The 19,605-nt window shown below is 39.8% G+C and overlaps 1 protein-coding gene across 5 annotated transcripts in view; it reads left to right on the forward strand.

Moving 5' to 3' along the window:
• LOC130917360 (nectin-1-like) overlaps positions 1-19,605 on the forward strand; it is a 588,953-nt gene that overhangs the window by 157,501 nt on the left and 411,847 nt on the right. For all 5 annotated transcript variants that reach the window (XM_057838682.1, XM_057838684.1, XM_057838683.1 and 2 more), the window contains 2 exons: positions 6,360-6,731; positions 14,569-14,868. In XM_057838682.1, the coding sequence (XP_057694665.1) occupies positions 6,360-6,731; positions 14,569-14,868 (672 nt within the window). The remainder of the gene's footprint in view (positions 1-6,359; positions 6,732-14,568; positions 14,869-19,605) is intronic.

A 19,605-nucleotide genomic window follows, 5' to 3' on the forward strand; every position in this document is an offset into this window, starting at 1 on the left:
AAATCACCAAAAATAATCAATTCCCCTATCAAGTGTTAAATGACCTAAATAATTTATTTCATTAATTTAGCATTTATTAACATAGTATAATTATGTAAAAATAATATTAAGAAATAAGTTCATGTTTAGTAACTTTAAAAAATAGGATAATTTAAAAAAGTTGTTGTTTTTTAATTAGCAAACATAGTTACTTGCTCTATGAACATTTAAAGGTCTTAAATGTCAAAGTTTGAATATAGCTGTCCATTGTTATGACCACTGTCCCTGAAAGTGTTAATAAAGTTTTAGTTCGTGTTAAAGTCTGGGGAAAATTAGGGTTTCAGTACTGGTTTAAAGGTGCACAATGTAGGATTTGCATTTCAATGATTCATGAAATGGCCATTATGATAATAATAATAGACATTAAATAAACATGTTTTTTGGAAATAGCTCGAAAATGGACCTCAATGGTTAAGCGCAGATTTTCACATTTTATAGGACAAGTTATGTGTTGCAAATTTGTTCCTGTTTTGCTTCATCATCAGCCAATCACGAGACCAGCTTCCAGTCTACGTCCGGGTTGCCACAACTCTGTCGTAAACTAGTCTCTGCGTCAACGAAACACGTTGCTCTGCAATTCACCGCCAAGCCACCAGAGGGGTGTTGCATTGTGTATGTGCAGTTTTGGGGAACTGTTGTCGAATTCCTCGAGGTTTTTCCGGTTAGAAAACAATGGCAACGGAGATGGCACGCTTGAATATGGATCTTCAGCTAATCAATATTGAGCAACAAATGTTGATCATATAAGTGTTGAGAAGCAGGTGATGCAGAAGACTGTTGCGGAGGTAGTCTGCCTGACTGTTGATACTGAAACTGTTGAGCCTCGGGTGGAAGCCAGCAAGCTTCTGAACGCAGACATGCTTGTCTCAGAAGTTCTTCCATTTTTTTTTATGCATTCGATGACCTCCAGCCCCCCATTTTCAGCAATCTCCTTCCCTGAATTGCTTGCCATTTGGCAATCTTTATAATGCTTTGACGAAACATTGTACAGGTGGTCGTACTTGCGGACCTCTTCGATGATCCTCTCATCGGCTTGGTCCATTTTCGAGAGTAGCGCAATAATTTTTGTAAATGGGGGTGATGTCGCGCTGAACCGGAAGCTACAGTCTGAACGAACCAATCACAGTCCATTTGCGTCACATCAGCACGCGTTGACGTGACGCGTAGTCAGGATTTTGTGGAGGTGCACTTCAGACTACGGCGTAGGGTCATAAATCGGGTCTGCCTTGATGGTGTAGGTCTGCCGCAGAAGCATAAATAAGCCTGAAGGCTGCGCCAACTTTGACAGTCTGAATTATGTCTACGACTCATGCAAAAAACAAAACAAAAAAAAACGTTATAAAAATGATTCAAAACAACAACGGAATCAAAAGAATGATTTGCATTCATTTGGGGTGGTTGTGCTATGTTATTTAGCATGTGGATCCACTGATCTGTGCTATGTTATTTAGCATGTGGATCCATTGACCGGGGCAAAGATTAAGTCTTAAATGGTGTATATATTTAGTCAGTAATTAAAATTAAAATCGATGGAGCAATTAAATTGTCTTTGTGGATGGTGTCAATGCATTGCCAAATGATATACAGTATTTATTTGCCAGTGCATTGAGAAAAGTAGCCCTCCCTCACATAAACTAAAATGGACCTCGTACTAGGGCTGGGCGATATGGCCTTAAACATGTATCACGATAAATTGAGCAGATTTATCTCGATGACGATAAATTCGCCCAAGCGGACTGTTATATAATTTGAAAATCTGAATCAATGCATGAAATACAGATTAACTATTTCTTGTTGATTTATTTACCAGCATTCAATTTGATATACTGTATTTAACAATTGTACATGCAGTCTAAACATTAAGTTTATAAAAATGTATTGTAAGCAATAAAAATTCAAGTATGAACATTTATAACAGCGTGTATGACTTGAACAATGTACATTGTCAAAATCAATATGCCTTTGCAAACATGTAATTGTAACACAAATGACTTGCAGCTTGAACAGTACACTTCAAAAAGACAACTTATTGTTAATGGCTGCTGTGACATAATTATTAAATACAAGTGTTTACTTTATGGTTTAAGGGTTTTTTTCCCCCCAGTGCATTTTTTAATAAATGCACGCACAATAAAAATAGCTGGGGCCATTTCTCGGTCATTATAAGTTTTGCCGTTGGATTGTACTTTATGCTGAATGCTTTACCATCACAAAAGCTATCAGAGGAATCACACACAGACAGATACAAAATAACACCACATAGTAATTGCTAGATGCAGTCCGTGCCCAATCCACTCATTAAGTTCAGCCGTTTCGACAAGGTTAGAGCCGCTATCCGACTCCATAACGTTCATTTGTAGCGTTAGCCGCTAGCTAGCGTTAGCCTGGCTACCAGTAGAAAGCACTGAAAGCACCATCTCCGGAAATCGTGAGAACAAAGGAGGACAGCGGGTGAAAGCCCGTCTGGATGCCACCAAGAGTCTACTAAATGTCGGTTGAACGTTTGGTGAACCTCCCTTAAGCCACACTCCATCACGTTTTGCTTGTAGCGTTAGCTGCTAGCGTTAGCTTACCGGGCTTTTGTTTGATTGGCTTCCTGATGATCACGTGACTCCCTACATAAGCACATTCACTGCTTTCTTAAAGGGAAATGAACATAGACGAACAACACAGAATCAATGCGGGATGAAAAGACTACTGTATATTTTCTTGTTTTATTAATTTACCGAATTTACCGACATGGTCAAAATTACGTCGGTCATCGTTAAGAATTTCGGTGACGGTAAATTTTCGGTTTACCGCCCTGCTCTACCTCGTACCACAGCTTTTATAATTGTCATTACTAAATGTTGGCATGATTAACATTGAAAAGACATCTTGCATGAAAATTCAAATTAAGAGTCCTTTGCAGAGGGCTTGTCGCTTGCCACTTGAAGTTCTTTTCCTGCACGTTCTCCAATGTGAAGCATTGTTCTGCCAACCCATTTTGTGCTCATCAAAATTTTGATCTAGTTGCAGTACCGTTTTTGGCCAACAATTCTACATTGTCTACTTTTAAAGTGTTGAAATCAGGGTTCGAGCTTGAAATTGAGTTGAATTTGTGCACCAGTTGCTCGGTAGTTTTTTACGACACGATCCCCGGTTGCTTTATGAGTCGTTAACTCTGGACTTTCCCCTTGCAGCTAGTCCCGGCTCGTACCTTGTGGCTGATTACAGCACGTTGTAAATCCCAGGCTTTGTAAGGCGGGTGGGAGGGTAGAAGGGGACCTTAGCTGCAAGTCCATGTAAATCAAGGACGTGCAGTAACAAAGATGTGGTAAAGACAAAGTGGGATGAAGCAAACTGCAGAAGTTTTGGTCGTGTTATGGGTGCATCGACTTGACGGGAGTGCTGTCATGTTTCGCTCTGACGTGGTCATAAACAAATACGCAAGCAACAAACAGTGTCGTTAAGTCAAATAATTGTCCATACAGAGCTGTAAAACGCAATTCCCCAGATAGTGACCCATCTTTTCCAATGTTGCGTTTGCTAGCATTACTCAACCTTGCATGGATGTCTCCTCCCATCTGCATTTCATTAAATAAATACATCATTAACTTCCTTTTTGGAGGCTAATGAAAAAAAAAAATGTTTTTCACAAGCAATTTCCGAGACACTAAAACTGGCGTAGCTCGCACTCGATTTTTCTATAGGCACATGTTCCCGTTGCGTTTATTAAGAGCCTTGGAGTTGATAATAGTAGCCTCGGGCATTGTGCAGGAGAAAATAAAAGGTAATTAAAAGTGCTATAGCCTTGGCAGTATAAGCTGAGGATGGAGAAGGGGTGGTGCGGCGACACACGGACTTTGCGCCAACTGACAAGACAATTATTAAATGGTTATTAAATTTTTTTTTTTAACCAAAGAAGGCTCACAATAAAGTATCGATTGCTATAATAGTATGTTCCATGATTGAGTGCAGTAAACCGACATTTTAGTGATTGATTACTATACACACATTTAAATCGGCCTTGCCATTTTAACCGGTTCCGGCCCAGGTTTCACAGGTCACCTTCAAGGACAAGCCACAGACATTGAGATTTAATCTGTCTGGGACATTTATTACTTGCCAAATGCTATTGCTTCATGAAATCTAATTGATGTTTTTCTTGAAGAAGCCTTGAAGACTCTTGCCTCTTGGCAATAACAAAGACAGTTTTTGCTTTGCTAGAATGTGCTGACACACATGTATTAATCCCACCTACATGCATAAACATAGCCAACCAAATTCATAGACGTGTTGCCCGCTTTGCTCCCCATCCCTTTAGGGTTGGCACCCCTCTTGTTACTAGGGCCGTCCTAAATAAAAAGAGAGGGGTAGAGGTGTTTTTTTGAACGAATACGGAAGCTGTATTTTGTAGTCAATTGTACCGCTGGGTATTTATATCTGTCATTCTTTGACTACCAGCGGTAAAAAGTAAACTTCCAAGTTCATACGATTGCCTTTTCTTTTTTTTAAAAAATTCTTTAAAACAGTGTTTCGCAAACATTTTACAGCAAGTAGCTAGGGTTAGGAAATTTTAAAGGTTGTATGAAATACTACAGCATTGCAAAGCATAATTTGGACACAAATCTTAATAATGAAATTAAATCCTACTTGGGCTTTCGGCCCAGAATAAACTGCAGATTTTTGCAGTCTTCTAGCATGACATCCATAGGTATTTTATTCTCTTGCTGCCGTGCGACCATTCTGTCAACATGTAATAGCTAGCGCATCAATTCTGGTTGTGATGTCACAACCAGAATTACTGCCAAAAAGTGAATGTTCCCCGAATGTCAGACCTCAAGAAGGCAACACCAAAACTGCTCCTTATTAGGGTTTAGGAGATCAGGGCAGATTGATTTCAGTTGACAATAAAATTATTGCACTTTTTTTATTTGAAAATGTATTGCCAGTTGGTTTTCAAATGCCAACCTTTTACCTCATCCAATGTACTGAAGCTGTGTGCCTTCATTGTTATTTTGAGCCATAAGCACCATGTGAGCCATATGTGGCAGTGATATGGCAGTGCCTTATTGGCACTTTGAACTTAAACTTGATCCAAAAAACTGATATTTGCACTATTTTGATTTCAACAATATAGTGGTGCAATATAGGCACTTATTCCATAACTCCAGTTGAAGTTTCACACAGAATTTTTATTTGGAAAACCTTAAAGTTGTTACATTTATCACTATTATAGTCATCCAATGCGGCATCACAATACAATTAGCCATAATATGTCCACGACCGCATATATCGGTATCACTTTTATATCGGTATCGGATTTTTGGAGTTGGACAATATCGGGATATCGGTTAAAAAGTAATTACTGGACATACATGAGGGGGGTCATTCCCACCACAATTCTTGACTGTAGGCATGACACACTTATCTTTGTACTCCTCACCTGGTCGCCGCCACACATGCTTGAGACCATCAGAATTAAACAAATTAATCTTCGTCTCATCAGACCGTAGGACGTGGTTCCAGTAATCCATGACATTTCTTCAGCTAACTGTTTGCGGACTTTCTTGTGTATCGTCTTCAGAAGAGGCTTCCTCCTGGGGTGACAGCCATGCACACCAATTTGATGTAGAGTGCGGCGTATGTTCTGAGTACTAACAGGCTGAACCCCCCCCCCCCCACACACACACACCCTTTCAATCTCTGCAGCAATGCCGGCAGCACTCCTGTAACGAGTCACATGACATTTTAGAGGGAAAATGACAAGCAGTACTCAATTTGGACATTTAGGGATGTACGTAGTTCCCATGCTGTGGACTCACTTTTGTTGCCAGGGGTTTAGATATTAATGGCAATATTTTGAGTCATTTTGAGGGGAAAGTAAATGAACTCTATTATATAAGCTGCACACAGACTACTTTTCATTGTGTCAACGTGTCATTTTGTCAGTGTTGTCCCATGAAAAGATAGACTTAAATATCTGCAGAAATGCGAGGGGTGTCCTCACTTTTGTGATACACTGTATCTAGTTTCAAGCTTGGGTTTCTGTCCTAAGTGCAATTTCAAAATATGTAAGGCTTCAACCCTGGCTTAGTGTTATAAATTAGGGTTTCAAATCTGATATAGATTTACAATATGGGATTTATTTCATTGATTGGAGTTTGAATGAATTGTTAGCGTTCACCCTGACAGTGCTACATAAGAATCTCTGAGTCATGTTTTTGTCGTGCTAAAACCATGACGTCTGAGAGTGAATCTTCATACTGACGCCACGTAGTTGCCGAAAGAAGTTGCCCCAAGTCCTGATGAATATCTTCCATCTTTTTCCACCACAGGTGCTCGCAGCCAGATGGTTCAGATGGACTCAAGCAAGTCCGGCTTTGTCGGCTCCCAGGTGGAGCTGCGCTGCATTTTCATCAACAGCAACCCGCCGGTGAAGATCTCGCAGGTGACCTGGCAGAAGCTTCTCAACGGCACCAAGCAAAATGTGGCCATTGCCAACCCAGCACTGGGCGTCTCAGTGCTGCCGCCTTTCAAGGAGCGTGTCAGCTTCAAGCAGGCTGCCGTGCGCCACCGCACTCCATCGCTGGAAGACACCACTATCGTCTTCTCCAATCTGCAGCTGTACGATGAAGCGGCGTACATCTGCGAGTACACAACCTTCCCGGCAGGCAACCGCGAGAACATGGTCAACCTCACCGTTTTCGGTAAGACTATCCCAGTGGGATTTTGGGGAGGTAGAGAGGATGTGATGATGTGATTTTCGCCCTCAAGACATGTAAGAACTGATGATTTAAAAGGTAACTATAAAGGGAAACCTCAGGGAAATTTAAACAATATTTCTGGTAAATAGGATAACTCAAGAAATATTGAGGTGAATTTGATGGGAAAGTTAAATATGCCAAATTAAAGTAGAGTGAATAAAAAATTCAATGCTTTAGTTTAAATTTTCAGAATATATTCTTCAAAACATCTGTTAAAATGTATTTTTGAAATTGAATTTTTTAAAAACAAGTCTTGGTGTTTTCGTTTTTATACAATTAGTAAAACTAGTTTAACTAGTAGGTCCCCATTGTAGTTGACGTCACAAGGTGGTAATGTCACTGGACTACGCTGCCGTACCTGTCATCAATTTGAACCCGAGAGGAACATTAATGAGCCGGACAGCACTGTCGATATTTCACAAAACGAGCAGCAAAAGCAAAATGAACAGGAAAGACGGAATGAGACAATGCGAGAGTAGGACAAAACCGGTGTTTTGCCAAAATGTGCTACACCGGCAAAACGTTTACAAAAGGCAAAATAGACACCCAAAGTACTACCATGCGCTTTCAGCTTGTTTTGTTTAGAGGCATACAGGCAGAACATACTGACGATGCCATAAGAAAATACTTAAACGTAGTAATATCAAATAAGGGTAGTTTAAATACGCTGCCTGACTAATGTGGTCAACAGATCAACAATCTGCTTTAAAGGGTATTAAAACACCTGTGGAAATGCTAATTTTCCATCATTTATCCTTAAACGCATGCCTTTTGGATTCATATCATGCCACTTCGTGTAATTACACACATCGCAACACCAAGAAAATGATAGAAATTTGCATCGATTGTCAAGCTAAAACGACCGGTGCCCAAGATCCCGGAAATCTAGCATATTGTGTGCGTGACGTCACAACTAGGAAACACCTGGCTCAGTGCTTGGGTCCTGACAAAGTACTGAATGGCGGCGATGATGGCGGACAATTTTGTTTCTAGTTGCAGCGACGAATCCGACGTAAAGAACGTTCTTCTAATGGTGACGAGGAGGGTTATGAACCTTTCTTTGGTGTTTTGGGTTATCAATTTGAGCCCAAACGAAAGCCAATGCAGCCTAATGAAACGATCATTGAGGGGAGCAATCAGACTGATAAAACACCGGCAACAGATCGTGTGGGAAACACCGAACGGTTTGTTTTGCATTTCTTTTTGTGAAGCTGATACTCCGTGACCGCAAATTAAAGTAATGTATAGAATAATTATCATTTATTGTGCTATCATAGGTTTTCGCTCTGCCAACAGACACAAATATGAATGGGATTCGAGGATTTGGTCTATATATTTTACGAGCGATAATTTATACATGTGTCCAGTCCTATATCCAATGCGTGATATGTTTTTTATTATAAAAGAGTTCTCACTCTGGCCATTTCGAGCTTGGCTGCTCCCCCTCCTTTACTTTGCCTGGAGTGGTCTCCTCAGTGGCAGTCATCGTCCTCTTTCTTAAAATCTCGGGACATTTAGGTGGCTGTACGTGTATGGTGGACACCGCATCTGCTTTCAGCAGCAATTTCTTAGCAAAACCTGATTTAATTTGTCCATAGTTCGAATAGCTTTCAGGTGTAAAATGCGCACCACACAAAACAGTGCCGGAGGCTGCGTCTGCAAAATTAGCCCTTTTAGCACGGACAAACTTTACTCATTGTCTGCGTAGTCCAGCTCTTTTTCTTGCGTTCGGGAACTCATGGGTACTACATTGCGACAAATGGCTATTTGTACACCACATAGCACAACAGGTTTGAACCATTTTAGCGATTTTTTTTTGATAAAACACGAACGCAACACTCTCGTTGATAAACAACGATGGTACCTGCCTCGACCTTTTGTTTCCTGGCTGTGACGTCACATCCCCATTCGGCTGTTTCCGGGCTACATTCGGAAATGTTCGTAATTTTCGATCTATTTTCGATAATTGCTCATGAATGTGATTTATTTTTTTTTGTTAACTTTATTAATATTTGTTATCTTGCCACATAACAGTTCTATTGATATCTCACAGCCCCTTAGAATTATAATTGTCTTTAAAGCTAGCACAATGCTTAAAAGTATGAGAGGGAAACACCTGCAAAAAGTATTTTGAGGCAATGAAAAGGTAATAAAAGACTCAATAAAAACACCAATAGTAAGTACTCACGGCTTTTAACCAATGTGCCCATGCGTTGGACGTCTCGCCGCCTAAAAAACCAAGGCAAGCAAAGAAGGGATCGAGAATACAAACTGCCAAATTGCAGCAAGCCAATATCTCGGCGACATGCCGGGTATCGGTTTGAAGACACTGCTGATAAGCTGGAATTGGATGCAGGTACCGATGTCGGAAACTCATCCCACAGCTGTGTAACAAAACAATCTGACCAGCAGCAGAATGTGACAAAATCATGCCAGTCTTCATACTAGCTTCGCTTGCTAGATAGCACACCTATTCTCCCAGTCCAGGCCAACTACATCATCACCCCGAGCGCCCGTTGCGCGCATAAAACATGGCGCGCTCCGTAGGTCAAAACGTACTAAATATTATACATTTTTAAATCAATGGCAAAATTTTATATGTTTCTAATAACCTATTTTTGTAAAAGAGAACAGTTTTGCTTATTAGAGCCTACAAGTATTTAAGTCCGAGGTTCACTTTAAGTTAGATTTTCAAGTGTCACCCTACTCGCGCCATATTTAACAAGGGTCAGGTCATCAAATTAGTCTTTGAAGCCAGAGGAAGGTTTTCAAACGATGGAATAATCACAACTAGCCTGGTCACAGGCTTTGTGCTTCTTACAATTTTTTTTTTTTTTTTTTTTTTTATTTATCAGAAAAAGATGGGCTGTTGAAAGATTCTTTTAATATCCGCCAAGTCAAGGTTTTTTTTTTTTTTTTCATCAAACGAAAACTTCCTCTTGCTTTTATGTTTTTTGTCGGGGTCTGATAAAGCGAGGTCAAAGGTATCACTTCCAATTTAGCCAAGCGTTCAAAGAATGATCGCCGTGCTCGTGTGAAGGAAAAAAAACGCCTTTGAACGAGTCTGGAAAGCAGTGTTTCTGTCTATTTTACGTAGGTTTTTTTTGGACCAAGAGGCTCTTCACTAGGAGTGGGCACCTCTTGGTACCTTACAATACGATACGATTTGTGATACAAAGCTCACGATAACGATGATCTGACGATATGGCGATACAATGATTATCGATACATTGGTCAGGATATCATTCAATGATATTCTACAAAGGACTAACAGAAAAACAAGCTTCTAGTGTGAATTAGAATTAGTTTATCACTAGTAGACGTCCACTCCATTTGAACTGGGAGGGTGGCAGCAACATTCGCTGCTATATTTTTATATATATGCAAAGTAAATGACCGTCTCAGGTGCTAGTCACATAATATGTTTGAAAAATAATTTTGACCCATTCTAAAAATATGTGTTTTGGTTCACTTCATTTATTTTTGTTGTTTGCTTTATTACTTTACAACTTATACTGGACTGTCTCAGAAAATTAGAATACACAATATTCTAATTTCCTGAGACAGTCAGGAAATTAGAATATTGTGTATTCTAATTTCCTGAGACAGTCCTGTATATATACACAGGACTGTCTCAAAAAATTTGAATATTGTGTATTCTAATTTTCTGAGACAGTCCAGTATATGGCGGAAAACACAGACAAGACTGAAAAAGCATCTTCTGCTCTTGCACTCCTCTTTAAAATAAACTGCTGTATTTTAAGCCAAAAGAACTGTTGTGTTTGATAGAACAATATGTCTATATGCTGCCATAGCAGTTTCATGGCGCATGAAGCCCCCAAACTATTTTTAATGTGTCCCTTTTACCCTGGAAACCTCCATTTACAGACGTCGCGCAACCGCTTTTGTTTCAACCCAGCCATAAAAAGAAGGAAGGAAATTATATTTATTAATCAAAATGTCTGTTGTTTTCATCTTAGAATCATTTATTGATGTCTAAAAATTCGTTTAAAAAAATAAAATAAATAAAAATCAACGAAACAACGAAAAAAATGGCGTCTGTAAAAAAGTCACGGAGATATCGACCTCATAAGTATCAATTAATTGTATTTTTTTGTTACTGTCGCATTTTCCCCAATATGTTAGATGATAAATAATCGATCCAAACAAAGAAAATTGAAAAAAAAAAAAACCTTTAAAAGGAGAAAATATATGAAAAAGAACATCTCAACCACTCCTTGATGTCTACGATTTCTGCATCGCGACCCTTGTTATATTACCATGTTTCACCCATAAAATCCCCCAAAAATCCGGCTGTGGCCATTCACATCCGTGTCTTGTCATTCGATGATGCATGCTACATGGAGTTTTTGGATCGAAACGGTGTAAGTACGCGATAATATCACGTTAAAATCATGGCGTCTTTAATTCTGCTCTCGCGTGCTCTCGCCTCCACTTTGGGTTTTGCTGTTTATTTATTTATTTTTTTTAAATGCCCTCCTGTTAAAATTTTTTCTTCCCCCAGAAAATAGAGATTTTAGGGTTTCCAATGATGTATCACACATGCATATAGGACAATTTTGAAATTTGGTCAAATTGGGGGTCTCAGAGCGGAACTTCAAGTCACCTGAATGTTTTCCGCCATATATATTGGAAAGTCAATTAATGCAATGACAGTTTTTGGCCACCAGGGGGCCTGTTCCCCCGGCTCCCACTTAAACTCTGCTTATGTGTGGAACAATGTACTCTCATCTCTGGAGAAGCACACCTTCCACACTGTTTAAAGGACTGTGAAGCTGCGCGAAGATATGAAAAGCAAGCTGCATCGTGACCAGTGATAAGAAGCTAATTCTGAACAAAAGTTGCGCACATTGGAGCACATATTTAGTCAATGACATGTTCACACTACAGTATACATTTAATCATTTATTTTTCAACATTTTGGAGGAAGCTCATCTTCCCTTGCAGCCCTTAGAGCAATCACCTCTGCAGTTAAATAATCTGTTGCTGGGGCTGAAGGAAGCGTAAGAAGTGAAATCTTTGATTAAGAAATCTTATCAGAGAACTCTTAAGTGTTCATATGTTTACTTTTGAAAGAAATGAGCACTCTGCCTAAGTGGCTCTTGTTTCAAAAGAACTCTCAGATGCCCCTTTTTATTCCAAGTGCCCTCTGCATTTTTTGTTTTGGTCTTGGTGAGCGCGTCCCGATCCGCTAGCGCGCTTGCACTTTGCATTTAGTTACGATCAAGCTTGCCTTTTGATGTACAAAGACAAGATTGCTAATTGGCACTTCACAAAGGATTCTAATCAGATGAGTGTGCATGTTGGACCGGCCCACTGGCTTTCCCATCTGCAAGACTTGCTTTTTAGCTTTGAGGAGGCAGCACAATCTAGCGTTTGCTTACCTAGCACGCCCCCTGGGGAGCTAACGCACTTCATTGACTAAGTCTTTTGTTTAATGAGTTTTAATTAACAATGTTGGGGGATGCGGGTTTACGCGACTTGACTCGAGTTTACGCATCAGTCGCAGACTTCAGTACTTCAGAACTTAAAAAATAAGCCTTCACATATCTCATTTTCTGCTTCATTTTCATCAACATTAGATAATAAAATATGAACAGCTTGATTCGCTCAGCTTACGGATCAATTGTAAAATATTTATGATTGATTTGATATAAAAAAATATTTAGCATGAACACAGTAAAGGGGTTGCAAATCCGTTCTAACGGTAGATATTTTGGGGTGTAGAAGCTAGCTATTTAGCTAGCTGTTCACGCTGACCAAGAGGATAAACTTACTGTAAGGAAATAACTGTTCAACATTTAATCAGGACTAAATATTTTATGAAAAAAATGAGAAATAGAAAAAAAGACACACATTTGCTCGAGCCATTATTTTGAACAACTTTCATGAACATATCAAGCACATTATGTGATTCACTCTCTTCTTTCTTCTACCATGATAAAAAAAAAAAAAGGGTTGAACTTGTACAGTGGGGCAAATAAGTATTTAGTCAACCACCAATTGTGAAAGTTCTCAGACTTGAAAAGATTAGAGAGGCCTGTAGTTGTCAACATGGGTAAACCTCAACCATGAGAGACAATATAGAACAAAAAACAGAAAATCACATTGTTTGATTTTTAAATAATTTATTTCCAAATTGGAGTGAAAAATAAGTATTTGGTCACATACAAACAAGGAAGATTTCTGGCTGTCAAAGAGGTCCAACTTCTTCTAACGAGGTTTAACGAGGCTCCACTCGTTACCTGTATTAATGGGACCTGTTTTAACTCATTATCAGTATAAAAGACACCTGTCCACAAGCTCAGTCAGTCACACTCCAAACTCCACAATGGCCAAGACCAAAGAGCTGTCGAAGGACACCAGAGAAAAAACTGTACACCTGTACCAGGCAATAGGTAAGACGCTTGGTGTAAAGAAATCAACTTTGGGAGCAATTATTAGAAAATGGAAGACATACAAGACCACTGATAGTCTCCCTCCATCTGGGGTTCCATGCAAGATCTCACCCCGTGGTGTCAAAATGATAACAAGAATGGTGAGCAAAAATCCCAGAACACGTTGGGACCTAGTGAATGACCTACAGAGAGCTGGCACTACAGTATCAAATGCTACTATCAGTAATACAATGTGCCACCAGGGACTCAAATCCTGCACTGCCAGACGTGTCCCCCTGCTGAAGAAAGTACACGTCCAGGCCCGTCTGCGTTACGCTAGAGAGCATTTGGATGATCCAGAAGAGGAGTGGGAGAATGTGTTATGGTCAGATGAAACCAAAATAGAACTTTTTGGTAGAAACACAGGTTCTCGTGTTTGGAGGAGAAAGAATACTGAATTGCATCCGAAGACCACCATAGCCACTGTGAAGCATGGGGGTGGAAACATCATGCTTTGGGGCTGTTTTTCTGCAAAGGGACCAAATCCGTGTAAAGGAAAGAATGAATGGGGCCATGTATCGAGAGATTTTGAGTGAAAATCTCCTTCCATCAGAAAGGGCATTGAAAATGAGATGTTGCTGGGTCTTTCAACATGACAGTGATCCCAGAGACACAGCCAGGGCAACAAAGGAGTGGCTTCGTAAGAAGCATTTCAAGGCCCTGGAGTGGCCTAACCAGTCTCCAGATCTCAACCCCATAGAAAATCTGTGGAGGGAGTTGAAAGTCCGTGTTGCCCAACGACAGCCCCAAAACATAACTTCTCTAGAGGAGACCTGCATGGAGGAATGGGCCAAAATACCAGCAACAGTGTATAAAAAGCTTGTGAAGTTACAGAAAACATATGGCCTCCGTTATTGCCAACAAAGGGTACATAACAAAGTATTGAGATGAACTTTTGGTATTGACCAAATACTTGTTTTCCACCATGATTTGAAAATAAAGTATTTAAAAATCAAACAATTTGATTTTCTGTTTTTTTTTCCACATTATGTCTCTCATGGTTGAGGTTTACCCATGTTGACAATTACATGCCTCTCTAATATTTTCAAGTGGGAGAACTTGCACAATTAGTGGTTGACGAAATACTTATTTGCCCCACTGTATGACAAAAAATTGGAATCGTGCAGTATGAACCTAGCCTAAGTGGATCTAATTTAATTGTTTAGCCTTTTCTGTAACTTTTTGGGAATGGATTTTTGTCAAAAAATATGCTCTGCTATCATTTTTAAGTCATTTGTTGGAACATTTCATAGCACAAATAAAGCCTGACACGAAATTCATCAAACAATCGACTTGATTCTCGAACCCCTTTGTCTCCACAGCTCGCCCAATGACTCGCATGACCCTGACCACACCCACCATCGTGGCCCGATCCCAGCGCCGCAAGATGACGGTGGCCACGTGTGTGTCGGCCAACGGCAAGCCGCCCAGTATCATTAGGTGGGACACCAGGCTGAAGGGAGAAGCCACCTTCCAGGAGACGCGCAACCAGAATGGCACGGTGACCGTGCGCAGCAACTATGTCATCGTGCCCGGCCGAGAGACACACAAGCAGAAGCTGACCTGCATCGTCACTTACCGCAATGAGAGGTTCACCGACAGTGTGGTGCTCAATGTACAGTGTAAGCAGACGCTTGCTTTTATAGTCCCTTGAGATAGATGGGATAGTTTTCCGCATTAGAGCAGGAACCCTGGCGGTTTTATTGGGGCTCATAATCCTAATGCCAATTAAACATTACTACCATGTGGAGAGGTTCCTGCTTGGTAAGGGACATGTAATAGGAATTTCAGCCATACTGATTGGTGCGTTTGCCATTCAATTTTTCATTGATTTCTTTGAAACTTTTACACATGATTGACTAGCATCAGATCCAGAACCCTGCCGATTTTTTCAAATATACGAAATAATACATCATCGGTAGAGCTGTCACTGTACACTATTGCTTCTTTATTCTGAATTATTTTTCTTTAGTTTCTTGAGAATGCTTAACGTTTTGCCGAATCTTTATAAACCAATTTTAGTAAGATATTTGGTATTGTACCATATAATGAGTACACAAAACCATGTAAACAACAATTGACTTGTTGGCTGCCATTGATGGTGGTAGTTATCCAATCCATTTTGACCTCAAATTCAAAATGGATTGGACGTATAACGCTGTCAATGGCACTGGAACATAACTATTCACAGGTAGTTCTCCCATTTTACGTGAATTGGACACCTCACATTGTCAATGGCAGGCAATGAATTAGGAAAAATTACTCAAGAAATTGAATCCTTCTTTTTGGTTAGTTTGATGTACATTTCAGAAGGTGCTTTAGGTTCATGTACTTGTACGGTTGTGGTCAAAAGTTTACATACACTTCTGAAGAACATAATGTCATGTCTTTCTTGAGTTTCCAGTTATTTCTACAACTGATTTTTCTCTGATAGAGTGATTGGAACAGATACTTCTTTGTCACAAAAAACATTCATGAAGTTTGGTTCTTTTATGACTTTACTATGGGTGAACAGAAAAAAGTGATCAAATCTGCTGGGTCAAAAATATACATACAGCAGCGCTAATATTTGCTAACATGTCCTTTGGCCATTTTCACTTCAATTACTCTAGGCGCTTTTGGTAGCCATCCACAAGCGTCTGGCAAGCTTCTGGTTGAATCTTTGACCACTCCTCTTGACAGAATTGGTGCAGTTCAGTAAAATTTGATGGCTTTCTGAAATGGACTTGTTTCTTCAGCATTGTCCACAAGTTCTCAATGGCGTTTAAGTCAGGACTTTGGGAAGGCCATTCGAAAACCTTAATTCTAGCCTGATTTAGCCATTCCATTACCACTTTTGATGTGTGTTTGGGGTCATTGTCCTGTTGGAACACCCAACTGCGCCCAAGACCCAATCTTCGGGCTGATGACGTTAGGTTATCTTGAAGAATTTGAAGGTAATCCTCCTTCTTCATTATCCCATTTACTCTTTGTAAAGCACCAGTTCCATTGGCAGCAAAACAGCCCCACAACATAATACTACCACCACCGTGCTTGACGGTAGGCATATTGTACTTTGGGTTAAAGGCCTCACCTTTTCTCCTCCAAACATATTGCTGGGCATTGTGGCCAAACAGCTCGATTTTTACCACAGAACTTTCCTCCAGAGGGTCTTATCTTTGTCCATGTGATCAGCAGCAAACTTCAGTCGAGCCTTAAGGTGCCGCTTTTGGAGCAAGGGCTTCCTTCTTGCACGGCAGCCTCTCAGTCCATGGAGATGCAAAACACGCTTGACTGTGGACATTGACACCTGTGTTCCAGCAGCTTTTAATTCTTGGCAGATCTGCTTTTTGGTGATTCTCGGTTGAATCTTCACCCTCCTGACCAATTTTCTCTCAGCGGTAGGTGATAGCTTACGTTTTCTTCCTGATTGTGGCAGTGACAAAACAGTGCCATGCACTTTATACTTACAAACAATTGTTTGCCCTGTTGCTCTTGGGACCTGCAGCTGCTTTGAAATGGCTCCAAGTGACTTTCCTGACTTGTTCAAGTCAATGATTCGCTTTTTCAGATCCATGTATGTATATTTTTGACCCAGCAGATTTGATCACTTTTTCTGTTAACCCATAATAAAGTCATAAAAGAACCAAACTTCATGAATGTTTTTTGTGACAAAGAAGTATCTGTTCCAATCACTCTATCGGAGAAAAATCAGAGTTGTAGAAATAACTGGAAACTCAAGAGAGCCATGACATTATGTTCTTCACAAGTGTATGTAAACGTTTGACCACAACTGTAAATCAGTCAGTCCACAGCTTCAAATGATGATTAATTATAGATCAATGACTATTTTTTCTCTCCATATACATATATACATACAAATTAGAGATCGACCGATATGGGTTTTTCAGGACCGATACTAATACCGATTAGTAGTAGTTAGAGGGGCCAATAACCGATTTTTGGAGCCGATATTAATTTGCAGTAGAAGTGTAAAAAACTGGCGTAAAAAAATTGAATAATGCAAACACTGAACTTCATTGAAATGCCGAAAGTACGTTTATTGAATCACACAAATAGAAAATTACAGAAAATAATAGCTAAAAACAGTGGCTGGTGTGGTTCAGTGGTAAGGTAGTCGCTCCCCAACCCAGAGGATGTGGGTTCAATTCTCCCCCCTGATGACATCGTCTAAATATCCTTGAGCAAGATACTAAACCCCATGTTGCACCTGGTGCTGCGTTACCAGTAGGTAGATGAGGATACAGTGTGATGCACTTTGAGGGTCTTTTTAAGGCCCCTGGAAAGGCGCAATACAATTGTAACTCCATTACCATTTCACCAATCAGAGGACGGGGTGAATACTAGTGCAGGAGAGAGGCGTGGCTACATCTAAGCCAAAATAATTCAGTTTAAAATTTTTTTTTTTTTTTATATAGGCTGGTAGGATTTAAAAAGAAGAAAAGAAAAAAAAAGCCAATACCGATATACTACCTCTATCTACATACGAAGTTAATTCGTTCCAGGACCTTGTTTAAGTAAAAATGGTCATATGTCTAACAGGATTTTCCTATAATAATACATTATAATTCCATTTATTCATTTCACAGAACGAAACCTACACTAAATTCTTAAAGGGTATTAAAACACTAAGGGGCTGTGAGATATCAATAGAACCGTTATGTGGCAATATAACAAATATTAATAAAGTTAACAAAAAAATAAATCACATTCATGAGAAATTATCAAAAATAGGTCGAAAATTACGAACATATCCAAAAGTATTCCAGAAACAGCCGAATGGGGCGGAGACGTCATAATAAGGAAACAAATGGTCGAGGCAGGTGCCATCGTTGTTTATCGATGAGAGAGTTGCGTTCGTGTTTTATCAAAAAATCTCTAAAATGGTTCAAACCTATGTGGTGTACAAATAGCCATTTGTCGCAATGTAGTACCCATGAGTAGTACCCAAGAAAAAGAGCTGGACTACGCAGACAATAAGTAAAGTTCGTCCGTGCTAAGAAGGCTAATTTTGCAGACCCAGCCTCCGGCACGGTTTTGTGTGGTGCGCATTTTACACCTGAAAGCAATTCGAACTATGGACAAATGAAATCAGGTTTTGCTAAGAAATAGCTGCTGAAAGCAGATGCGGTGCCAACCATACACGCGCAGCCACCTAAATGTCCCGAGATATCAAGAAAGAGGACGATGACTGGCTCTGATGAGACCACTCCACCACCCCAGGCAAAGCAAAGGACGGAAATGGCCAGAGTGAGTACTCTTTTATAATAAAAAATAGTGATGCACGATAATACATTTTTCAACCGATATCGATAACCGATAATTTCCTGCCCCTTCCACCCGATAACCGATAATGTCACGCCGATAATTCTATTCTAATATGTATGTAAAATTTTAAAGTATACAAAGATCAAATGTTACTGTGCAAAAATGTAATTTCGTGCTATTTTTTTCCACATCAAATGTGAACAAGTAGTAAATTCCAACATCTAAACAATGGCAATGACATTGTGTAATGGTAAGCTTTAGGCAACAATTACTTAGAGAGTAAAAACCCAAGTTGCACAAAAATGCCTTTAAAAGTAAGCCATCCCTAACATATATCACATTACTACACTGCAAAAACACCTCCTTAAAACTAGCAGAATTGGACAAAACTGTTGATTGCGCACATTTGTAGGCTAAATCAAATATATAATTATCGGATTGCATTATCGGTTGAATTTCGTTTTATCAGGATTAACTGTGTGACGTCATAATTGCCATTATCGGCTGATAAATATCGGTGACCGATATTATCGTGCATCGCTAATAAAAAACATATCACGCATTGCATATAGGACTGGATACATGTATAAATTATCGCTCGTAAAATATATACAACAAATCCTCTAATCCCATTCATATTTGTGTCGGTTGGCAGAGCGAAAACCGATGATAGCACAATAAATGATAATTATTCTATACATTACTTTATTTTGCGGTCACGGTGTATCAGCTTCACAAAAAGAAATGCAAAACAAACCATTCGGTGTTTCCCACACGATCTGTTGTTGCCGGTGTTTCATCAGTGTGATTGCTCCCCTCAATGATCCTTTCATTAGGCTGCATTGGCTTTCGTTTGGGCTCTAATTGATAACCCAAAACACCAAAGAAAGGTTCATAACTCTCCTTGTGACCATTAGAAGAATGTTTGTTGCGTCGGATTCGTCGCTGCATCTAGAAACAAAGTTGTCCGCCATCATCGCCGCCATTCAGTACTAAGCACTGAGCCGGTTGTTTCCTTGTTGTGACGTCACGCACACAATATGCTAGATCTTGGGGGCTGGTCGTTTTAGCTTGACAATCGATCCAAATTT

This window comes from Corythoichthys intestinalis, chromosome 6 (assembly GCF_030265065.1).
Source record: "Corythoichthys intestinalis isolate RoL2023-P3 chromosome 6, ASM3026506v1, whole genome shotgun sequence".
Classification (NCBI taxonomy): Eukaryota; Metazoa; Chordata; class Actinopteri; order Syngnathiformes; family Syngnathidae; genus Corythoichthys; species Corythoichthys intestinalis.